Source organism: Tachysurus vachellii, chromosome 21 (genome assembly GCF_030014155.1).
Source record: "Tachysurus vachellii isolate PV-2020 chromosome 21, HZAU_Pvac_v1, whole genome shotgun sequence".
Taxonomy (NCBI): domain Eukaryota; kingdom Metazoa; phylum Chordata; class Actinopteri; order Siluriformes; family Bagridae; genus Tachysurus; species Tachysurus vachellii.
Window position 1 is genome coordinate 13,406,844 of NC_083480.1, and position 17,801 is coordinate 13,424,644.

General features: G+C 38.3%; 1 protein-coding gene across 4 annotated transcripts in view; it reads left to right on the forward strand.

Annotated features, from left to right (window-relative positions):
- LOC132864009 (histone deacetylase 9-B) overlaps nucleotides 1-17,801 on the forward strand; it is a 48,545-nt gene that overhangs the window by 16,074 nt on the left and 14,670 nt on the right. For 3 of the 4 annotated variants that reach the window (XM_060897184.1, XM_060897183.1, XM_060897181.1), the window contains 5 exons: nucleotides 3,203-3,414; nucleotides 5,769-5,949; nucleotides 6,896-7,034; nucleotides 7,676-7,800; nucleotides 17,026-17,160. In XM_060897184.1, the coding sequence (XP_060753167.1) occupies nucleotides 3,203-3,414; nucleotides 5,769-5,949; nucleotides 6,896-7,034; nucleotides 7,676-7,800; nucleotides 17,026-17,160 (792 nt within the window). The remainder of the gene's footprint in view (nucleotides 1-3,202; nucleotides 3,415-5,768; nucleotides 5,950-6,895; nucleotides 7,035-7,675; nucleotides 7,801-17,025; nucleotides 17,161-17,801) is intronic. The other variant, XM_060897182.1, reaches the window with a different exon arrangement.

Consider the following 17,801-nt stretch of genomic DNA (forward strand, 5'->3'; position numbering starts at 1 on the left):
AGGGACTTGGGTTGAGTTTATGGCAGACAAATATGTAATTACTGATAGGTTAACATTTATTTCTGTTACATTTATATAACACTTATGAAAAGAGTCTCCAGTTTCACCTGCGGTTCCTGATATGGGATGGACTTTGGACGTCTTTGCTCTTTTCGGTTTCTGTTAATTTTTTTTTTTTTAAAAGAGAGAAGAAAAGAGAGGTTGTTAAGGGAACAACTGTTTATAGCTGATGTAACACGTGATAAAAGAAACTAACTTGTTTCGTTGGAATTTGACAACATTATAATTAACTATGATATAATTATGATTAAGAAAGAAAACTGTGGTTGTGTCGAAATTAGATATAATGGTAAAACGGTACAATGGTAAAAATGTGGTATTATTTATTTCATTCAATTTATTCGTATAGCGTTTTTAACAGTTCACATCGTCTCAAAGCAGCTTTACAGAAGAACAGAAACAATAAATATTTAAAGTTAAAAGTTGAAAATTAAGTTACTATTTATCTCTACCGTCTATCCCTAATGATCAAGCCTGATGTGACGGTGGTGAGGAAAAACTCTCTAAGATGATATAAAGAAGAAACCTTGAGAAGAACCAGACACAGAAGAGAACCTCATTGTCCTTTGGGTGACACTAGACAGTGAATAATGTAAATGTAAACAATGTCCAACAGTTTTTAGTTGAGTGGAACTAAGCAACCAATTGCTCCCGAGGAACAAACAGGACAGCATCATTTCTGAGTTCACCACAGACGCAACAGTAATTCAAAGACGGTGTGACGGTCTCAAGACGCCACCGTCCACAACAATCCCATGAGTCACGGGCTGTCCTTGCAGATCTGTCCCCAGCAGAGTGCACATCAAGCAACGAGATTCCAACCAGGAGTAGTTTCGGAAGAAGAAACAATCAGATAGCAATAAGAGCTTAGAAATTAGAGCTACTATGAAACATTAGAAGAAAATGATTATAAATATTCATAATATTCTCAGTTTGTCCTGCGGTTTAGCAGGACTTGCACTGGGAAATATGATTATATGAAATTTATATTGTGAAAGAATAAAATAAGTACACTTTATATTGTCGGTGTGATCATCAGAAGTCTTTACTTTTAATTTTACGTCATTTGGTAGACGTCCTTATTCAGAACGACGCACATACAGTAAGTGCTTTGAAGTCTCTGTCAATGAATACATTAACACTGGTTCACTAGGTTACAGACTGTATTTTTTTAAACATACACCTAACAAACAAGGGGAAATGTGCTAGTTCTAATATTTCAGGAAGAGGTAGGTCTTCATCCGTCGTTTGAAGATAGCTAGTGACTCAGCTGTCCGGACCCCTAGGGGAAGTTCACGCCACCACCTCGGTGCCAGAACAGAAAAGAGTCTTATTGTATACCTACTGTACATGTTTCCCTGAGATGGGACCAGTGGAGCAGTGCTGGTGAAGGTGAAGGTGCGAGGTGCAGTACAAGGAGTGATAAGAGCTTTGAGGTAAGATGAAGCTGGTCCATTTTTGGCTTTGTAGGCAAGAATCAGTGTTTTAAATCTGATTCGTTCAGCTACTGTACCAGAAGCCAGTGGAGGGAGCAACAAGTCGTGCAGCTGCATTTTGGATCATTTGCAGATGACGAATTGCGTTCATTGGTAGATCTGTCAGCAGTGAGTTGCAGTAGTCCAGTCTTGAAATGACAAGAGACTGAACAAGTACCTGAGCAGCCTGTGTGGACAAAAATGGCCGAATCCTTCTGATGTTGTAGAGAAGGATGACATGAGCGTGTCACATTAGCAACATGCGAGAAAAAGGACAGTTGATTATCCATGGATACTCCAAGGTTGCGAGCTCAAAGGGAGATGTTTATCCTTATACTGTAGCAGACTTGATTGTTAAGTGATTTAGATATAAGTGATTTTTTTTGTGATATCGATGGGAGCAGGAAATAGGGCAATGGGGCAAAATACGGAAGGGCCCCATTTTTACATCTGGCTTTTTGAGATCTTTGTCTGTGCTCTGAGCGACCAGTGAGATCAAGGCTGCTAATGAAAACCAGCAGACCGCTATGTTCTCAGACGTGAGGGTGGATGTCTGTTGAAGAAGAGAGCTGTGGGCTGGAGTACAGGTCAGAGCTGTGAAGCACCTGACAGAGCTATTATGTGCTACGGTGAATCGGGTGGACTTTGAGGTTATACACGTGAACCTGACAACAACTGTGTAAGGACTGTGTGAAGCTTTCCAAGTAGGTTAGACTGCCATGTGTGGTGCTTTGTATGGGCGAGAAATACCGTACACTCCCAGGTAGCAAAGGGATGTTGGCTCTCAGTCTGTTCTGAATGGCTGTGTTTGCCCTCTGGATACAACAGTGGGGTAACTTTGAGCCAGTGCGGGCAAAAGAGCAGTTATAAAAGCAACCCTGGCAAACACTAATAATAGCAACCCTACTGTTAGGCCAATGCTGGCAAAGCAGAATTTATAGCTTTAAGTGATCTGATGTTTGGTTGCTACCTGGGTTGCAATCTAGAGCTAAGGAAAACAAACATTCTGTAAATTTCAGCAATATTTTCCTTATTTATCATTATTTCAAGTTTTTCATGTGCACAAAATGTCAGGAAGAGTCGAGGCTTGTTATGAGGCTCAGGTACGCTACAGCTGTTTAACTGAAAGTATAATCTTAATTGCTCCTGTTTTGATGTGTTCATGTTCAGTATTGAATGCCTTTGTCATGTCCCAGTCCACAGTGGTGCTTAATATGAATCTCATATGAAAGTAGACACTCAGGGCTTTAAGAATTGTTAGTGTTACATAAGTATTTCTGTTTTTATCTAGCTTATAGGGATAAATATTCATTAAAAAATCCCCCTAATAAACCCCATACTGTCTCCCCCAAAAAAATGTTCTAAAATTCTGTGTAAGGTTATCAAAACAAAGGGAAAAAACACGTCTCACACTGAAAGCCAACATTTTACTCATTCTATATCAGACTTACAGCAATAAAATAATTCACTTGTTTATACTGATTAAAAACATTGTCGGTGGAATGAAACACCAAAAATAGCAGAACAACCATCAACATGTAAAAGTGAGCATTATTGTAATTCTGTCCATAATTCTCTCTCTCTCGCTCTCTCTCTCTCTCTCTCTCTCTCTCTCTCTCTCTCTCTCTCTCTCTCTCTCTCTCTCTCCCCCTCTCTCTGTGTGTTAGGATCAGAGCTGTTGTCCCCGGTGGGCAGGTCTGAGGTCAGTATGCCGGAGTGGGAGCGGGACTCAGATGAATGGGAGAGGCAGTTACAGAGGGAACTCCTGCTGATCCAGAGGCAGCAGCAGATCCAGAAACAGCTGCTCATTGCCGAGTTTCAGAAACAACATCAGGCATTACTGCGACAGCACCAGGCTCAGCTACAGGAGCACATCAAGGTCCGATCTGCGTCCTGATAGTTACTCTTTACTCAGAAAAAAAATAAAAAATACTTTCATACGTTCGTATGGCTCATACGAGGGATGTGGTAGCCTAGTGGTTAAGGTGCTGGACTACCAAGCAAAAGGTTGTGAGTTTGATTCCCAGGTCCAAGGCCCTTAACCATTGATTGCTCAGTTGTATCAAATGAGATGAAAATCGAAGTTGCTCTAGATAAGGGTGTCTGCTGGAAATGGTTATGTCATAGGGATTGTTTGCTTACTTGCCTGAGTAACTTCAGTGCATAAAGTGATGTCCACTAGAGGGCAGGACTGCCACAGAACATCTCCATGTCAATCTGAAGAATGTTTGTGCCAGAGATCATACAGAAGTCCACTCTTCAAAAAGTAAAAGTTTTTTTTTTTAATTTAATTTACTTTTTTTTATTTTTTATGTTCATCATAGATCTAAAACTGGAATGTACTTATAAGGGGAATTCATATAAAAACACGTGATGTAAACAATTTCATTAAAAAAATGCATAGTACATAATCAATCATTGAGACCACAAATAAAATAAAATAAAATATTTATATGAAACTCAAATAAAATTCGAATCGCTTATGTGTATCACTGATGACTTGTGCAATGGTCTGTTTGCAATGTTCAGAATATTTGCATATATGCTCATGTAATTTTGCAGGAGTTTATTTTCCTGCTGCTAAGAATCAATTTAAATGCCTCTACATGAATATGAAATTTATTCATTTTGCCTTGGGAATTGCAGTTTAAACCCTGACAAGTCTTCTGACACAAAAAGCTGTACTTGTTTTAAAGCGAGTAAAGCTGTAGGTGGAGTTAATCTCAGAGCCTGAGATATATGTACCCTGAAGCCTTAAAAATGTAGATTTACTGAATAAAAAATTGTCAGTTAAATAAAATATTTGCAAAATAATATCACTGTTAAAGGATGAGAAGTATTAAAATGTATATATGCTAAAAATTCATCTAAAAAATGAAATTTACAGCTCACATATAGGTTCTCTAGGGGAAATGTTTAAATGCCTATTTATATTTAAGGAGTATTGATCATTTTAAATAATGTGCTGTTGTATCCAATATTTGTTTGCAATTATGCTTTGATTATTTCAAGATTTACAAAATGTTATAGTTTTAATGGATGCATGAGAGAGAGAGAGAGAGAGAGAGAGAGAGAGAGAGAGAGAACCAACTGACTGTGATAATCCAAACTCCTGACTGTTATAATCCAAACTGCTGACCGTGATATTCCAAACTACTGACTTTTGACTGAACTAATGACTGTTTTAATACAAACTATTGACTGTTTTAATACAAACTACTGAGTGTGATAATCGAAACTAATGACCGTGATATTCCAAACTACTGACTTTTATAATCCAAACTCCTGACTGTTATAATCCAAACTCCTGACTGTTATAATCCAAACTGATGACTGTGATATTCCAAACTACTGACTTTTATAATCCAAACTACTGACTTTTATAATCCAAACTCCTGACTGTTATAATCCAAACTGATGACCGTGATATTCCAAACTACTGACTTTTATAATCCAAACTACTGACTTTTATAATCCAAACTCCTGACTGTTATAATCCAAACTACTGACTGTGATAATCAAACTACTGACTGTAATAATCCAAACTTCTGACTGTTATAATCCAAACTCCTGACTGTGATAATCAAACTACTCACTGTAATAATCCAAACTACTCACTGTAATAATCCAAACTCCTGACTGTGATAATCAAACTACTCACTGTAATAATCCAAACTTCTGACTGTGATAATCCAAACTACTGACTGTGATAATCTGAACTAATGACAGTTTTAATACAAACTACTGACTGTGATAATACAAACTACTGACTGTTATAATCAAAACCAATGACTGTTATACTCCAAACTACTGACTGTTATAATACAAACTACTGACTGTTATAATCCAAACTTCTGACTGTGATAATCCAAACTACTGACTGTTATAATCCAAACTCCTGACTGTGATAATCAAACTACTCACTGTAATAATCCAAACTTCTGACTGTGATAATCCGAACTAATGACAGTTTTAATACAAACTACTGACGGTGATAATCCAAACTACTGACTGTGATAATCTGAACTAATGACAGTTTTAATACAAACTACTGACTGTGATAATACAAACTACTGACTGTTATAATCAAAACCAATGACTGTTATACTCCAAACTACTGACTGTTATAATACAAACTACTGACTGTTATAAACGGCTCTAAACCGTGCAAGTGACATGAAAAATCTTGACATTCTCAGCATCTGATCCACTGTCTTGTGCTCCCTCGTCCAGCTCCAGCAGGCATTGTTGACCCTCCGACAGCAGCAGGAGGCTCTCGCAGAAGAGCGCACGCCTGAAATCGAGATAGATGAGGAGATTGAGGAGGTGCAGGGAGAGGAGCTGGAGCGCCACAGGAGAGAGCAACAGCAACACCCACACCTCAACCACAGGAAGAAGGAGCGCAGCAAAGAGAGTATGTACACATTTACTTCTCCAAGTCATTTTAATGCCTTTTAATTAGCCATTTCAGATTTGAAGTCAAGAGGATGGCTCAAAACCAGGTGCAGTCCAGGAATCAGATCTCGGGTTCTACTTTGACCTTTGTGAAAATGACCTGAGTGGTTGAATAGTTCTTGTCTGATGTATTACAAAGAGACAGAATGCTTAGAAAAAACAAAAGTCACTTATGCTGGCTTTGTTGTGCAGGTTTCTGTAGTATTAAGCTCTTTTATCATGTTATAGTTCTAAATTAATGCCTTTCACAGGGTCATCTATAGCAGATGTACTGCATAATCTCATCTAAAAAACATTAATACACTTCTTTAAATATGTAAATTTGAGGTTTATTCAACTATGATGGAAAGAGTCTCCAGTGTCCAGCTTTATAGCACAATGTGTAACACAGTGTTTTGTGCTGTGCTATTTCTTAGCAAGAGTTGTGAATGGAGATGGAAAAAAAAAGCACAACATGTCAGTGTTTTTAAATAAATGAGTTTTAGTTTAGAAAAAATACACAGGTCCATATTTTTATAGACCCGTTTTATTAACACTACTCAAATGAATCTCAGCTATCATCATCTTCATAACCCTGATGGTCCCCTGGACCCCATTTTATGTATCTGGAACGGTAGAAGAACGTAAAGGAGCCTGGACATTAAAGCATACTCAGATATTAGCGATACACATGCCAGACTTCCTGAAGGTGTGATCTGTGAGGCTGCACAAACACCAAGATCATATCAGTGCTTTTGTAAATCTCCAGCACGATTTTACAACCAGAAGGTGGCAGTGTTTGCACATTTGTCTTTATTTAATATGAGTTTGGCTCAAACTATAGTTGGTAATGATTCATTATGGCATTTGAGTTTAGTGGGTGGAGTTTTCGCTCTTAATAATGCATTGCATAATTTTTAATGCAGGCCCGGATCTTTTTCCTTCAGGTGCTATGGCCAGCACTGAGGTGCGACAAAAACTGCACGACTTCCTGCTGAATAAATCATCTAAAGACACGCCTGCATCTGGTCACCCACTCAACCAGCGTGCCAAACTCTGGTACATGTACGTGATGTTTCATTAAAATAAATGAAGACCCTGAGATCTTTCAGTGTTTTGATTAATATCATTTTTGGATTTTTTTTGGTGTCAGGGTTGGATTTATTAGATTATCTCCAAAGCATCTACACCAAGATCTACGTCATACGGCTAACACCATTTTAACAGAATAGTTTGGTTGAATTTCACTTTTACCAAACACAGTCTTCAGTGATGTCACGCTGAGTTGGTATGATTTACAGTAATCTATAAAAATGTGGGGGGAAAAATTCACTCTGCAGCTGAACACTATTCCTGGAATAAAGGAAGTAGTAAAGATGATGATGATGATGATGATGATAATGATGATGATGTTGTAATTCCACTTTCAACTGAAATTTGCCCTAAAAAAGGAAATGAAATGAAAATCCTGGCATGTAATATTTTATTGAAAGAGGTTTTGGGTGAGAAAAACGAAAGCCAACAGAGGAAGTAAATGTTGGACAGCCAGAACACTTCATCTACACGATGTTAGCTACTAATCAGGAAGTATTTAGGAATTCTTATTGTGAACCAAGTCCATGATTACTGAACATGTTTCTAGGCATTTGTATACGTTATGCCTGGAGATGACGTATTAATCCGGTCAACTGTCTTTTTTTTCATAGCACCAGCCAGCATATGTCCATGGAGCAGAAGTCTCCTCCTTTAGGAGAGATGCCTCCTACGTTCAGATCCCCTCTGCCCTCTGGCCTGGACACCAGGGAGGAGGACTTCCCCCTCAGGAAGACGGGTAGGTCACAGTGCAGAGGTCATCATCAGAAATAATGCTGCTGTGGATAAACAGTTAACAATGAAAATCTGAGAGAGAGAGAGAGAGAGAGAGAGAGAGAGAGAGAGAGATTAATCAAGGCTTGGAGAAGACTTGGTGGTGTTTGCATACAATTTAGTTCTTCGCTTCAAATATGGAAAATGTTGCCTAATATAATGTGTAAAAATAATCAGAAGATCAGGACACATCTTGATGTGTTCAATTCAATTCAATTTATTTGTATAGTGCTTTAAACAATTCCCATTGTCTCAAAGCAGCTTTACAGAAGTATGGAAACAGAAGAGAGAGAGAAAAAAGAAATAAATATATATAATAATAATAATAATAATAATAATAATAAACAAGGATAAAAATAAATAAATGAATATATGCAATTGGGGGCACGGTGGCTTAGTGGTTAGCACGTTCGCCTCACACCTCCAGGGTCGGGGTTCGATTCCCGCCTCCGCCTTGTGTGTGTGGAGTTTGCATGTTCTCCCCGTGCCTCGGGGGTTTCCTCCGGGTACTCTGGTTTCCTCCCCCGGTCCAAAGACATGCATGGTAGGTTGATTGGCATCTCTGGAAAATTGTCCCTAGTGTGTGGTTGCGTGAGTGAATGAGTGTGTGTGTGCCCTGCGATGGGTTGGCACTCCGTCCAGGGTGTATCCTGCCTTGATGCCCGATGACGCCTGAGATAGGCACAGGCTCCCCGTGACCCGAGGTAGTTCGGATAAGCGGTAGAAGATGAATGAATGAATGAATATATGCAATTTAAATAATATAAACTTAAAATACTATATATCTATTCCTACTTCTAATGAGCAAGCCGGACGACGACGGCGGCAAGGAAAAAGTCCCTGAGATTATATGAGGAAGAAACCTTGAGAGGAACCAGACTCAGAAGGAAACCCATTCTCCTTTGGGTGACAATGGACAGTAAATAATGTAAATGTAAATACTATCCTTTCTACAACAGTTTATAACAGTGCAATCGAGAGCTCCTGAGGAACTAATGGGTCATCGCAATCTCTGAGTTCAGTGAAGACCTGATTGCTGATAAAGACCAGACCATACAGGATCAACCTGTTCAACATCCAACACCCTCAAACTTACTCTGCACAATTTTAAATGTAACTATAAATCGATAAACATCATGACACGTTCATTAACATGTTAATAAGATTACTGAAGACCTACCTCTTCCTGAAACATGCTTCACTCCAACTTGTTGCTGGATATTTTCCTATAACAGCAAGCTACCAACCTCTGAAGAAGTTTACCTTAACAAAATGTTAACATGTAGTAACAGGAAGTAAGTTGTATAGCATGCAGGTTGTGTGGCTGAAGGTTTCTGTGTACATCTGCTTCTTTGGCACGTTGAAAGAATTACTTCAATAGAAGTGCTGTAGAATTTTAAAATTTGTAAACGAACCACTTTTTAAAAGTTAATGAAGTGAATATGTAATATGTCGAGTAATGAGAGAAACATGACATAATCCTATAGAGTGATTTCATTTCCTGATATCATTGTCACACTGATGTGATTTTTCCTCCACGTCATCCAGGTGTTAGGAGATGAGTGTGAGAGCTGAGTCGTGAGCCTCATTTGAACGTGTGCCATTGGGGCTCAGCACTGGCGATGCTGGCTAAATGTTAGCAGATGAGCCTGAGCGATATTTAATCACAAAGGTCAAAGTGCAGCAGTGCGTGTCACGGAGCCCGTAGCCCTGCGGCTGGAGCTAATGAGGCTTACTACTGCCCCTGTTTACCTTCAGGGTCAGCATGGTGATACTGGTGGCCTGTGTCCACGAACACTGCTTCAGGGCATCCAGCGCAGACTTTTGCAAACAATTATCAATACGAGAGGTTAAAGGCACCGGGTCTGGGCTTGGATGCTAGTTTTTTGTTCTAATCAGGGTGAAAAGGGGGCAAATGCACTAGATAGGGGCTAAACCTCTTAGGTGGAGGGCAGAGTTGAGCTAGCTTTAGGCCGTACGCTTGTACCGGCTTTCCGATGAGGTCTGCTATACCACCACGTCTTAGTTATTTACGCCGAGGATATTTAATATGGGTATTTGACCTTTTACCTTTTTCCTAATGCCTTCCTCTTGTCCTGAGGACACTGGTGTCCCTTCTACCACATCATGCCATGACATCATTTTTAATCTCCAGTTCATTTTTGATAAGAGCAGGCTGTCTTTCTTATAATACAATTTGTTTCAAATTTAGAATTTATTCATTTTGAATTTAGGTGCTTTATGTTTCCTGTCTGTTTTATTCCGTTTCAGTGACATTTTGTTTAAAAAACAAAACAGTGATTATATATTATGTAATTTTCGTATGACTCGATATAAAGGACATATTGCTTTCGTGCAACTTTGAGTAGGAAATAGAGGAAAGTTAAAAAGAAATTCTAGGACGTAATGTCTAATAAGTTCCAGTTAAATGCAAATGTTTGCATGTGATTAAGACAAAGTAAAGATAAATGAACAAATTGAGTGAAAAACACTTAGTCTTAATTGTAGTATCAAAGATGGTTTTAAACATTAGATAGATAGATAGATAGATAGATAGATAGATAGATAGATAGATAGATAGATAGATAGACAGATAGATAGATAGATAGATAGATAGATAGATAGATACAAAGATACATAGATACATAGATACTTTATTGATTCCAGAGGAAATTCAAGCATCCAGTAGCAACCTGAGCTACATTTTCCTTTCTGAATGTCATGTAAAAAAACTATATGCCATAGTGAACATAAATAAATGTATTTAAAAAGTAAATGTTATTATGGGAACATTTAATGTTAAACCTATAAAATATAAACTATTTAACACAAGTGTAGTTTTTTTTATTTCCTACTCAGAAACAATGGGGGGTATAAACTTTTGCACCCAGCTATATTTTACAGTCAGTAACAGCGTAGTAATAAAAGCACTTTAGCCTCATGATATCCTTGAAAAGTTTATTGTAACATCAGTATATTTTTCAATGCCAGCAGCTGTGTTAACACCAGAGAGCTGGCATCTGATTCAGGCTTTGCTGGGAACTCTTATCTGACTAAGCTAATTTATGGTAAGAATGACTCGCTCTGGTCGAATATTTTGTAGCTGACAGCTACAACGTCAACCCTGCGCTTTTGTCCAATCACATTTCAAAGACTTGTCTGCAAAGAAAGGCGACAGTCAGGCTGTGGGTGCGATCAACCCAAGATTCTTTACAGTGCAGCTTCAAAAATAGACCTGGTTTTCATCCACACACTGATTTTTTTTTCAGAATTTTCAGTTCAGAAAAAAAAAAAATTAGGCAGAGGGTCGTGTGGCTCACAGGCAGGAACAGTGCAACCTCCAGGGGAGAATTTCCTGTACTGCATCTGAGATCTTTCATCCTCCCTCAATAACTCAGGTAACAGCTTTTTAAAGGGGCCGTCTGCTCACATTAGGAGATACAAAAACAACAGGAACGAAACAGCGGGGGAAAAAAGAAGAAAAGAAAAACAGTCTCTTTTTTCTTTTCTTTCTTTTTTTTTTAGGCTGCGGAATAATTTGTCTGCGCTGACAAGATGGTCTGCAGGACCACTTCCTGCAGGTCCGGTTTCAGGCTAATAGATCAGAAATAGAAAAGATCGAGACAACACGGCCAATTAAAACACCAAACACTTCCTTGGGGCGCTAAGTGCCTGCTTTTTCACGAGGGCAATCAAATTCCCATCGGATGCTCACTTCTGAGCTCTTCGTGCATAACAAAGCCGAAAAGATGTAGAAGGTGTGGAAGCGAGCCTGTATCTATGACTTGGAATGCGTGCGTGTTTTCTTGAGAAACTCCTCCCCCACTTCCTGTCTGTCCTGCTCTGGTTCAGGCTGGCAGGGGGTGAGGTGGCTGAAAAGGGGGAAACTGAGGGTGGAGGGAGGATCATAAAGGTAGTGTTTGTTCTCTGCCCTGCTCGGGACCTTGCGTGGATGAGTGATTGGCAGGTCGAAGGGGTAGGCGGAGCGCTGGGAGATGTGGGGTTAGTGGGACGGATGTGTTTGTTTAAGGAGAGGTGACAGCAGGAGGAGAAGTTGAAATGCTTTGCCCGAGCCCTGTTTGTACACATTCTTATAGAAAGGTTGCATTATTAGTTCAAAATTCCTTAAAAAATTCTTTCTTAATTTTTACATTTTGTGTGTGAATGAATGAGTGAACAATTGTATGAATGAGTGAACATTTGTATGCCTGGTGGACTGGTGTCCTGTCCGGGGATTATTCGGTCTTCTTTGTGTGTGCGAATGAGTGAATGAGTGAACAATGAGTGTGTGAAGAATGAGTGTGTGAATAAATGTGTGAATAATGTGTAATTGTGGTTTGTGGAATTGTAGATTGTGTTGTGAAGTGGTTACTGAGAATTAAATTAACGAATAATAATAATAATAATAATAATAATAATAATAATAATATGTTTTGATGAGATTATAATCTGCTGGATGATCTGACTGGAAAATGATTGTCAAAATGTCAGAGATTGGAGTTAATTGATTATGATCTTAGAAATAAACCTTACATTTCCTTTGGGTTACTGTATGCTAGCAAGGTGATGATGAGGATTCCTAAAAATATTTAAGTTATATTTGTATTCAACCCTGTAAGTAAAAAAAAAAACTCAGTGTGTTTTATTCTGGAAATTGTATAATTGTTACTACAAATTTTACTCTCAAATTAAATTAAAGCTCCTCAGAGAGAGAATTTCTGAGAGAAATGTTTGTTATAGCATTTATTATATTTACTACTAACATCATGTTAGTAACATGAAGTACCTAATGTTGGCTAACTTGACAGGATTTCTTAAAAAAAACATTCGTAAAAGTTCTTACTCTTCCCTGTATTGCTAGCTAGATGGCTAGCAACTAAACAATATACTTTTTGAGTAGATTTTTATATAATATTTATGATAGTTTATTTTTTACTACTAACATTATCTGGTTAGTTAGCTAGCCTGGGCTTGTGTGACAGGGTTTCTGAGAGTCTGACTATTCACATTGTTTACTACAAATGCTAGCTAGCTTGTTAACATGGGCTAGTTGGACAGAATGTCTGAGAGGATTTCTAAGGCATATTTTAAATGTTTTTAAAGACTTCACAGCTAATGCTAGCTAAACTGCTAACATGGGCTAAGTCATAACTATCATCTTTACTGCTAATGTTGACTCTAAGCTAACCTGACAGATGCCAGTGTCTTTGAAGATAGGTAGAAAAGGCTGTTAAAAGAAGAAAGTGAGTGAGAAAGAATGAACTTTTCACACAGTTTCAAACACATAACCCATGATGGCTTTAAATTTTATGTGAAAGCTAAAAAAACTACACAGGTGCATGTGGGTTTATTATATGACTCCCCGTTCGGTCCGTGCATGCCCTGGAGCCCCCAGTGTTCATGTTTGTGTAAGGAAGTTTGAGTCGGGCCACATTCAAAGTGCCCTTTAATGACACACTCTAATGTAAACACCTCAGCCAGGTCGTCGTATTTTTCCATCGAATTAAAAACATGTAAATCCTTCCCGCTAATTGTTGCGCAAATATTTTTTGTCGTATTTTTCTAATAGCCCTTATTCATCATGTGTCAGTGAAAGGCGTATAACAATATTTTGCCATAGCAAAGGCTCGTCCTCAAGCTTTCAGCATCCAACTTTTCTTCTTCTTCTTCTTTTTATAAATCAAGTGTTTTTAATCATTTCTAAAGGGTAATAAGGCCAGCTAATGGTCGTTTCTCTTAATGAGCTTCAGCTCCACAGAGACCAGATTTTTACAGTGGCGGTAAATCTGCTCGGCTGGCACGGCTTTCATTTGGGATTGATGATGTCGGCGTGAAATGTGAATGAAAGTTAAAGACAAACACTCGTTCACATTCTCACGGAAATGCCTTGTGCTCTCTGTTCCCCCCCCTTTTTTACTGTTTTGTTGAGTTTTTGTGAATGAAACAGGGAAGAGAAAAATTGCAGACGTAGATGCTTACAAGTAGCTTTTCATGAAATTAAATTTATGGATGCAGAACACTGTGACAGGGTGTGTGTGTGTGTGTGAGACTCTGAGTCAGTGTATATAAACTATATGTCATGTCCTCTATCATCTACATATCTAATGAATGCCCAGCATCCCAGAGTGAGTGAGCAAACCATATTCTAATCATGGCACTTACTGATATCTGTTTACTTCCTGCTTCTTTGATGCCCACCCACTGGTTGGTGAGGATGCCGGTGGCGTCTCTGAGACTCCCGTTTTGCGTGCCTCGTGCTGATTCAGTAGAATAAACTTAACTCATTAGGAGGTCATGGAGTGGAACTGGGGCATGGTGCTGTATGACGAAAAGTGAAGGTGGGGGATTCCCTTCTTCCAGGCAGCCAACACACACAAACACACACTGGACACACACAAGCACACACATGGTATCCGTGTGTTAGTTTAACCACGGCTACTGTACAGGGACTGTGGTTGCCTGGCCTGCAGGTAACGGACTTTTTCACTTAGAGCTCTGTTGCTCTTGACTAATCTACTCCAGATGAGGCAGCGAAACGATCCCCTCTATTTGGACTTCATTACAGCTGGGATGTGTGCCTGTGAAGTCTGTGAGCGCTATAACCCTCACACTTAGCTGAGGTAATGTACCTGTATTTGAGTTGTTGCACAGGGCATTAATATGGGTGACATTCTCAGATGCAGAGATAAAGCAAGATGGAAGATTCTGACAGAGTTTGCAATTGGTGAGAGTAATGAATATCAAGGACACTTTAAACTGACAATAAAGTTTAAAAAAGTACACAATTCATCTTCTACCGCTTATCCGAACTACCTCGGGTCACGGGGAGCCTGTGCCTATCTCAGGCATCTTCGGGCATCAAGGCAGGATACACCCTGGACGGAGTGCCAACCCATCGCAGGGCACACACAAACATTCTCATTCACTCACACAATCACACACTACGGACAATTTTCCAGAGATGCCAATCAACCTACCATGCATGTCTTTGGACCGGGGGAGGAAACCGGAGTACCCGGAGGAAACCCCCGAGGCACGGGGAGAACATGCAAACTCCACACACACACAAGGCAGAGGCGGGAATCGAACCCCCAACCCTGGAGGTGTGAGGCGTACGTGCTAACCACTAAGCCACCGTGCCACCACAGTTTATTTATATAATATAATATTATTATACAAGGTATTTAAATTTTTCATTTCATTTAGTTTAGTTTTTTCACATTAGGGAAGCAAAGTAGCTATAAATTAGCCTGGTGAGATATCCAGAGTAAACAGGATCAAGAAAAATCAGGAATTGTTTTGGACTCACTGACTATTTTTAGTGTAAAACATTCCAAAACCACATCACGGTTAATTTTAACCGTTAATTTTTTTTTTGTATTAGTAGTTTATTCCAACTATTTGTTTTACATTCATATTTCCCGAAATAGCAGATGACCAAACTAAATAAACTTCTGTAAACAAAAAAAAATTCAAATTTATTTGTATAGCACATTTAACAATGGACATTATTATCAGTTATCGTTTAGTTATCATTTTAGTTTCATTTAAGTTTTCATGAGATCATCTTCCATAAAAGATGTCCAAAATGTCAGAAACAAATTACAGGATTTCTGAGAGAAATTGTGATTGTGATGCGATATTAGTAACAAATCATCCATTTCCTCCATGTTAAGAATTTATTGATGAGAATTAAAAAAATTCTTAATCTTAATTCTTAATCTTAATAACATTGCTAGCTGATTAGCAAACACAAGCTAACATGATAGGATTTACGTATAAAAGAAATCAAATAAATAAAGTTTCCATTAGTGCTCGCAAGTTTTATTAAGCTTTATTTCAGAAACGAGCTCATATCTGAAATCAGATGAGTTTTTACTAAAATATGTTACTGCCTCTATCAAAAACATACTCTTATGCTAGTAAACAAGATCAGGCACCAAGCGTACCCTCAGACTGTGAGCTATGTATTTGTATTTGTTTGTAGACAGGCAGTTAATCAGGCAGTTCATTCCTCCAACTGTTTCAGGAAAGAGAAGAGTCTTTATATTTACTTCCTTATAGCTTGAGAAATGGTGGTTCCATTCTGGTGCAGAACAAGGTTTAATAAGTGCTTGTTTTCGGATTTGTAGGCAAGCATCAGAGTTTTAAATCTGATGTGAGCAGCTAAAGAAAGCCAGTAGAGAGAGCATAGTAACAGAGTTGTGTGGGGAAAAAAACAAGCCATACAGCTGCATTCTGGATCAAAAATGAGGTAATATTAGGCAAATACACACCATCGTACACAGAGAGCTTTTTATTCCTGAATTTCAGCCACAGGCACCAACACAGCTACACGTTGTTGGTGTTAATCTGTAGAGTAGATCTGTTTAGTTTTAGTAAAAATGAAATAAAAAATAAAAAAAAAAATGGAAAAAAATGAAAGGAAAAAATGTCAACGTCTTTGAGGGCAGAATTTTCCCATAGATAAAATATGTAATATTAATAAAAATATGTAGATTCTTTAAATAGGAATATATAAATTTCAGAACATAATTTGTAGTGTTGTAGTACAAGTGTAGTAACATGGACAGTATTCAATTCAGTTCAGTTTTATTTGTATAGCGCTTTTAACAACAACAGCAGGTATACAGGAATATTAAAATTTAAAGTATAAATTATACAATTTATTATAAAATTTCATTAAAACCTTAATGAGCAAGCAAGGGGTGAGGACAAAATGTTTGAGATGATATGAGGAAGAAACATTAAGAGGAACCAGACTCCATTAGGAACTTTATCTGAGGGACATCAGAGAGTGGGATTATCAAGTGTTAATGGCTCTGGGTTGTTGCTTGGAAGGTTGATGATCAAGTCCCTGCACCACCAAGCTGCCACTCTTGGCCCCTTGAGCAAGGACCTTAACTTTCTCTGCTCTGGGAGCGCTGTATCATGGCTGACACTGTGCTCTAACCAAAACTGAAACTGAATTTCACTATTTTCCAAAAATAGTGAATACAAAAATAAAAAATCTTCTTCATCACTTTTTACACTGCATTTGTCCTGATTTTTTAAGTCCTTTTTTTGTATTAGATAAAAAAATAAACAGCCACAATCTTGATCCACTTTTTTATGTGAAATCACAAAACAGTCTTCTACAAAAAAAAGAACATGTGCCATAATCACTCATTTATCTCTCTTCTTGTCTCAGCATCGGAACCTAACCTGAAGGTGCGCTCACGACTGAAGCAGAAGGTTTCTGAGCGGAGGAGCGGCCCTATCCAGCGCCGCAGAGATGGCAGCGTTCTCGTCACGCCACCTAAGAAACGCCCGCTGGAGCTCAGTGGTGAGGAGCATCAGATACTCATTTAGACGCCACACATATACCAGCCTAGCGTACATACTGTACCTACTGTATACAAGACATTATACAAAAACAACATTAAACATTAAATACATTAAGCAAAAAACTGATTATTATAGTGTTCATTTCTGTACAAAGTATATTGTCACCTGAATACTCAACACTGAATAAAGCACAAACTTCACCCAGTTGATTGAAATGTTGAAGAAGGCTACACAGGAAATCATATATGATCTCACAGTTTTATTATAAAGGAGATTTGAGGTGAGAGGATTCAAGAAACAGTCATGTATAAATCAAATATCCATTACCCTTCCTTTAATTAGCTTTTACATATCAGAGCAAGTTAGCATTGATTTAGCATCAAATTTTCATGTAGTCTTACAGAATTCATTCTTAATTCTGACTGCGAAAAGAGATCACGTCTTGTCTGGTTTCAACAGGGAGCTTTTAATGAAACATTACATTCCAGGTAGCACACAAAACTGGCTAACTAGGTAGATTTCACCTCAACATGACATTACTAAGACAACATTTTTAATTGTATTACTAACTAACCAGGTAGATTTAGATAGCTAACTAGCTAACTGGGTAGATTTTAGATCGTTAAACTTACAATCAAC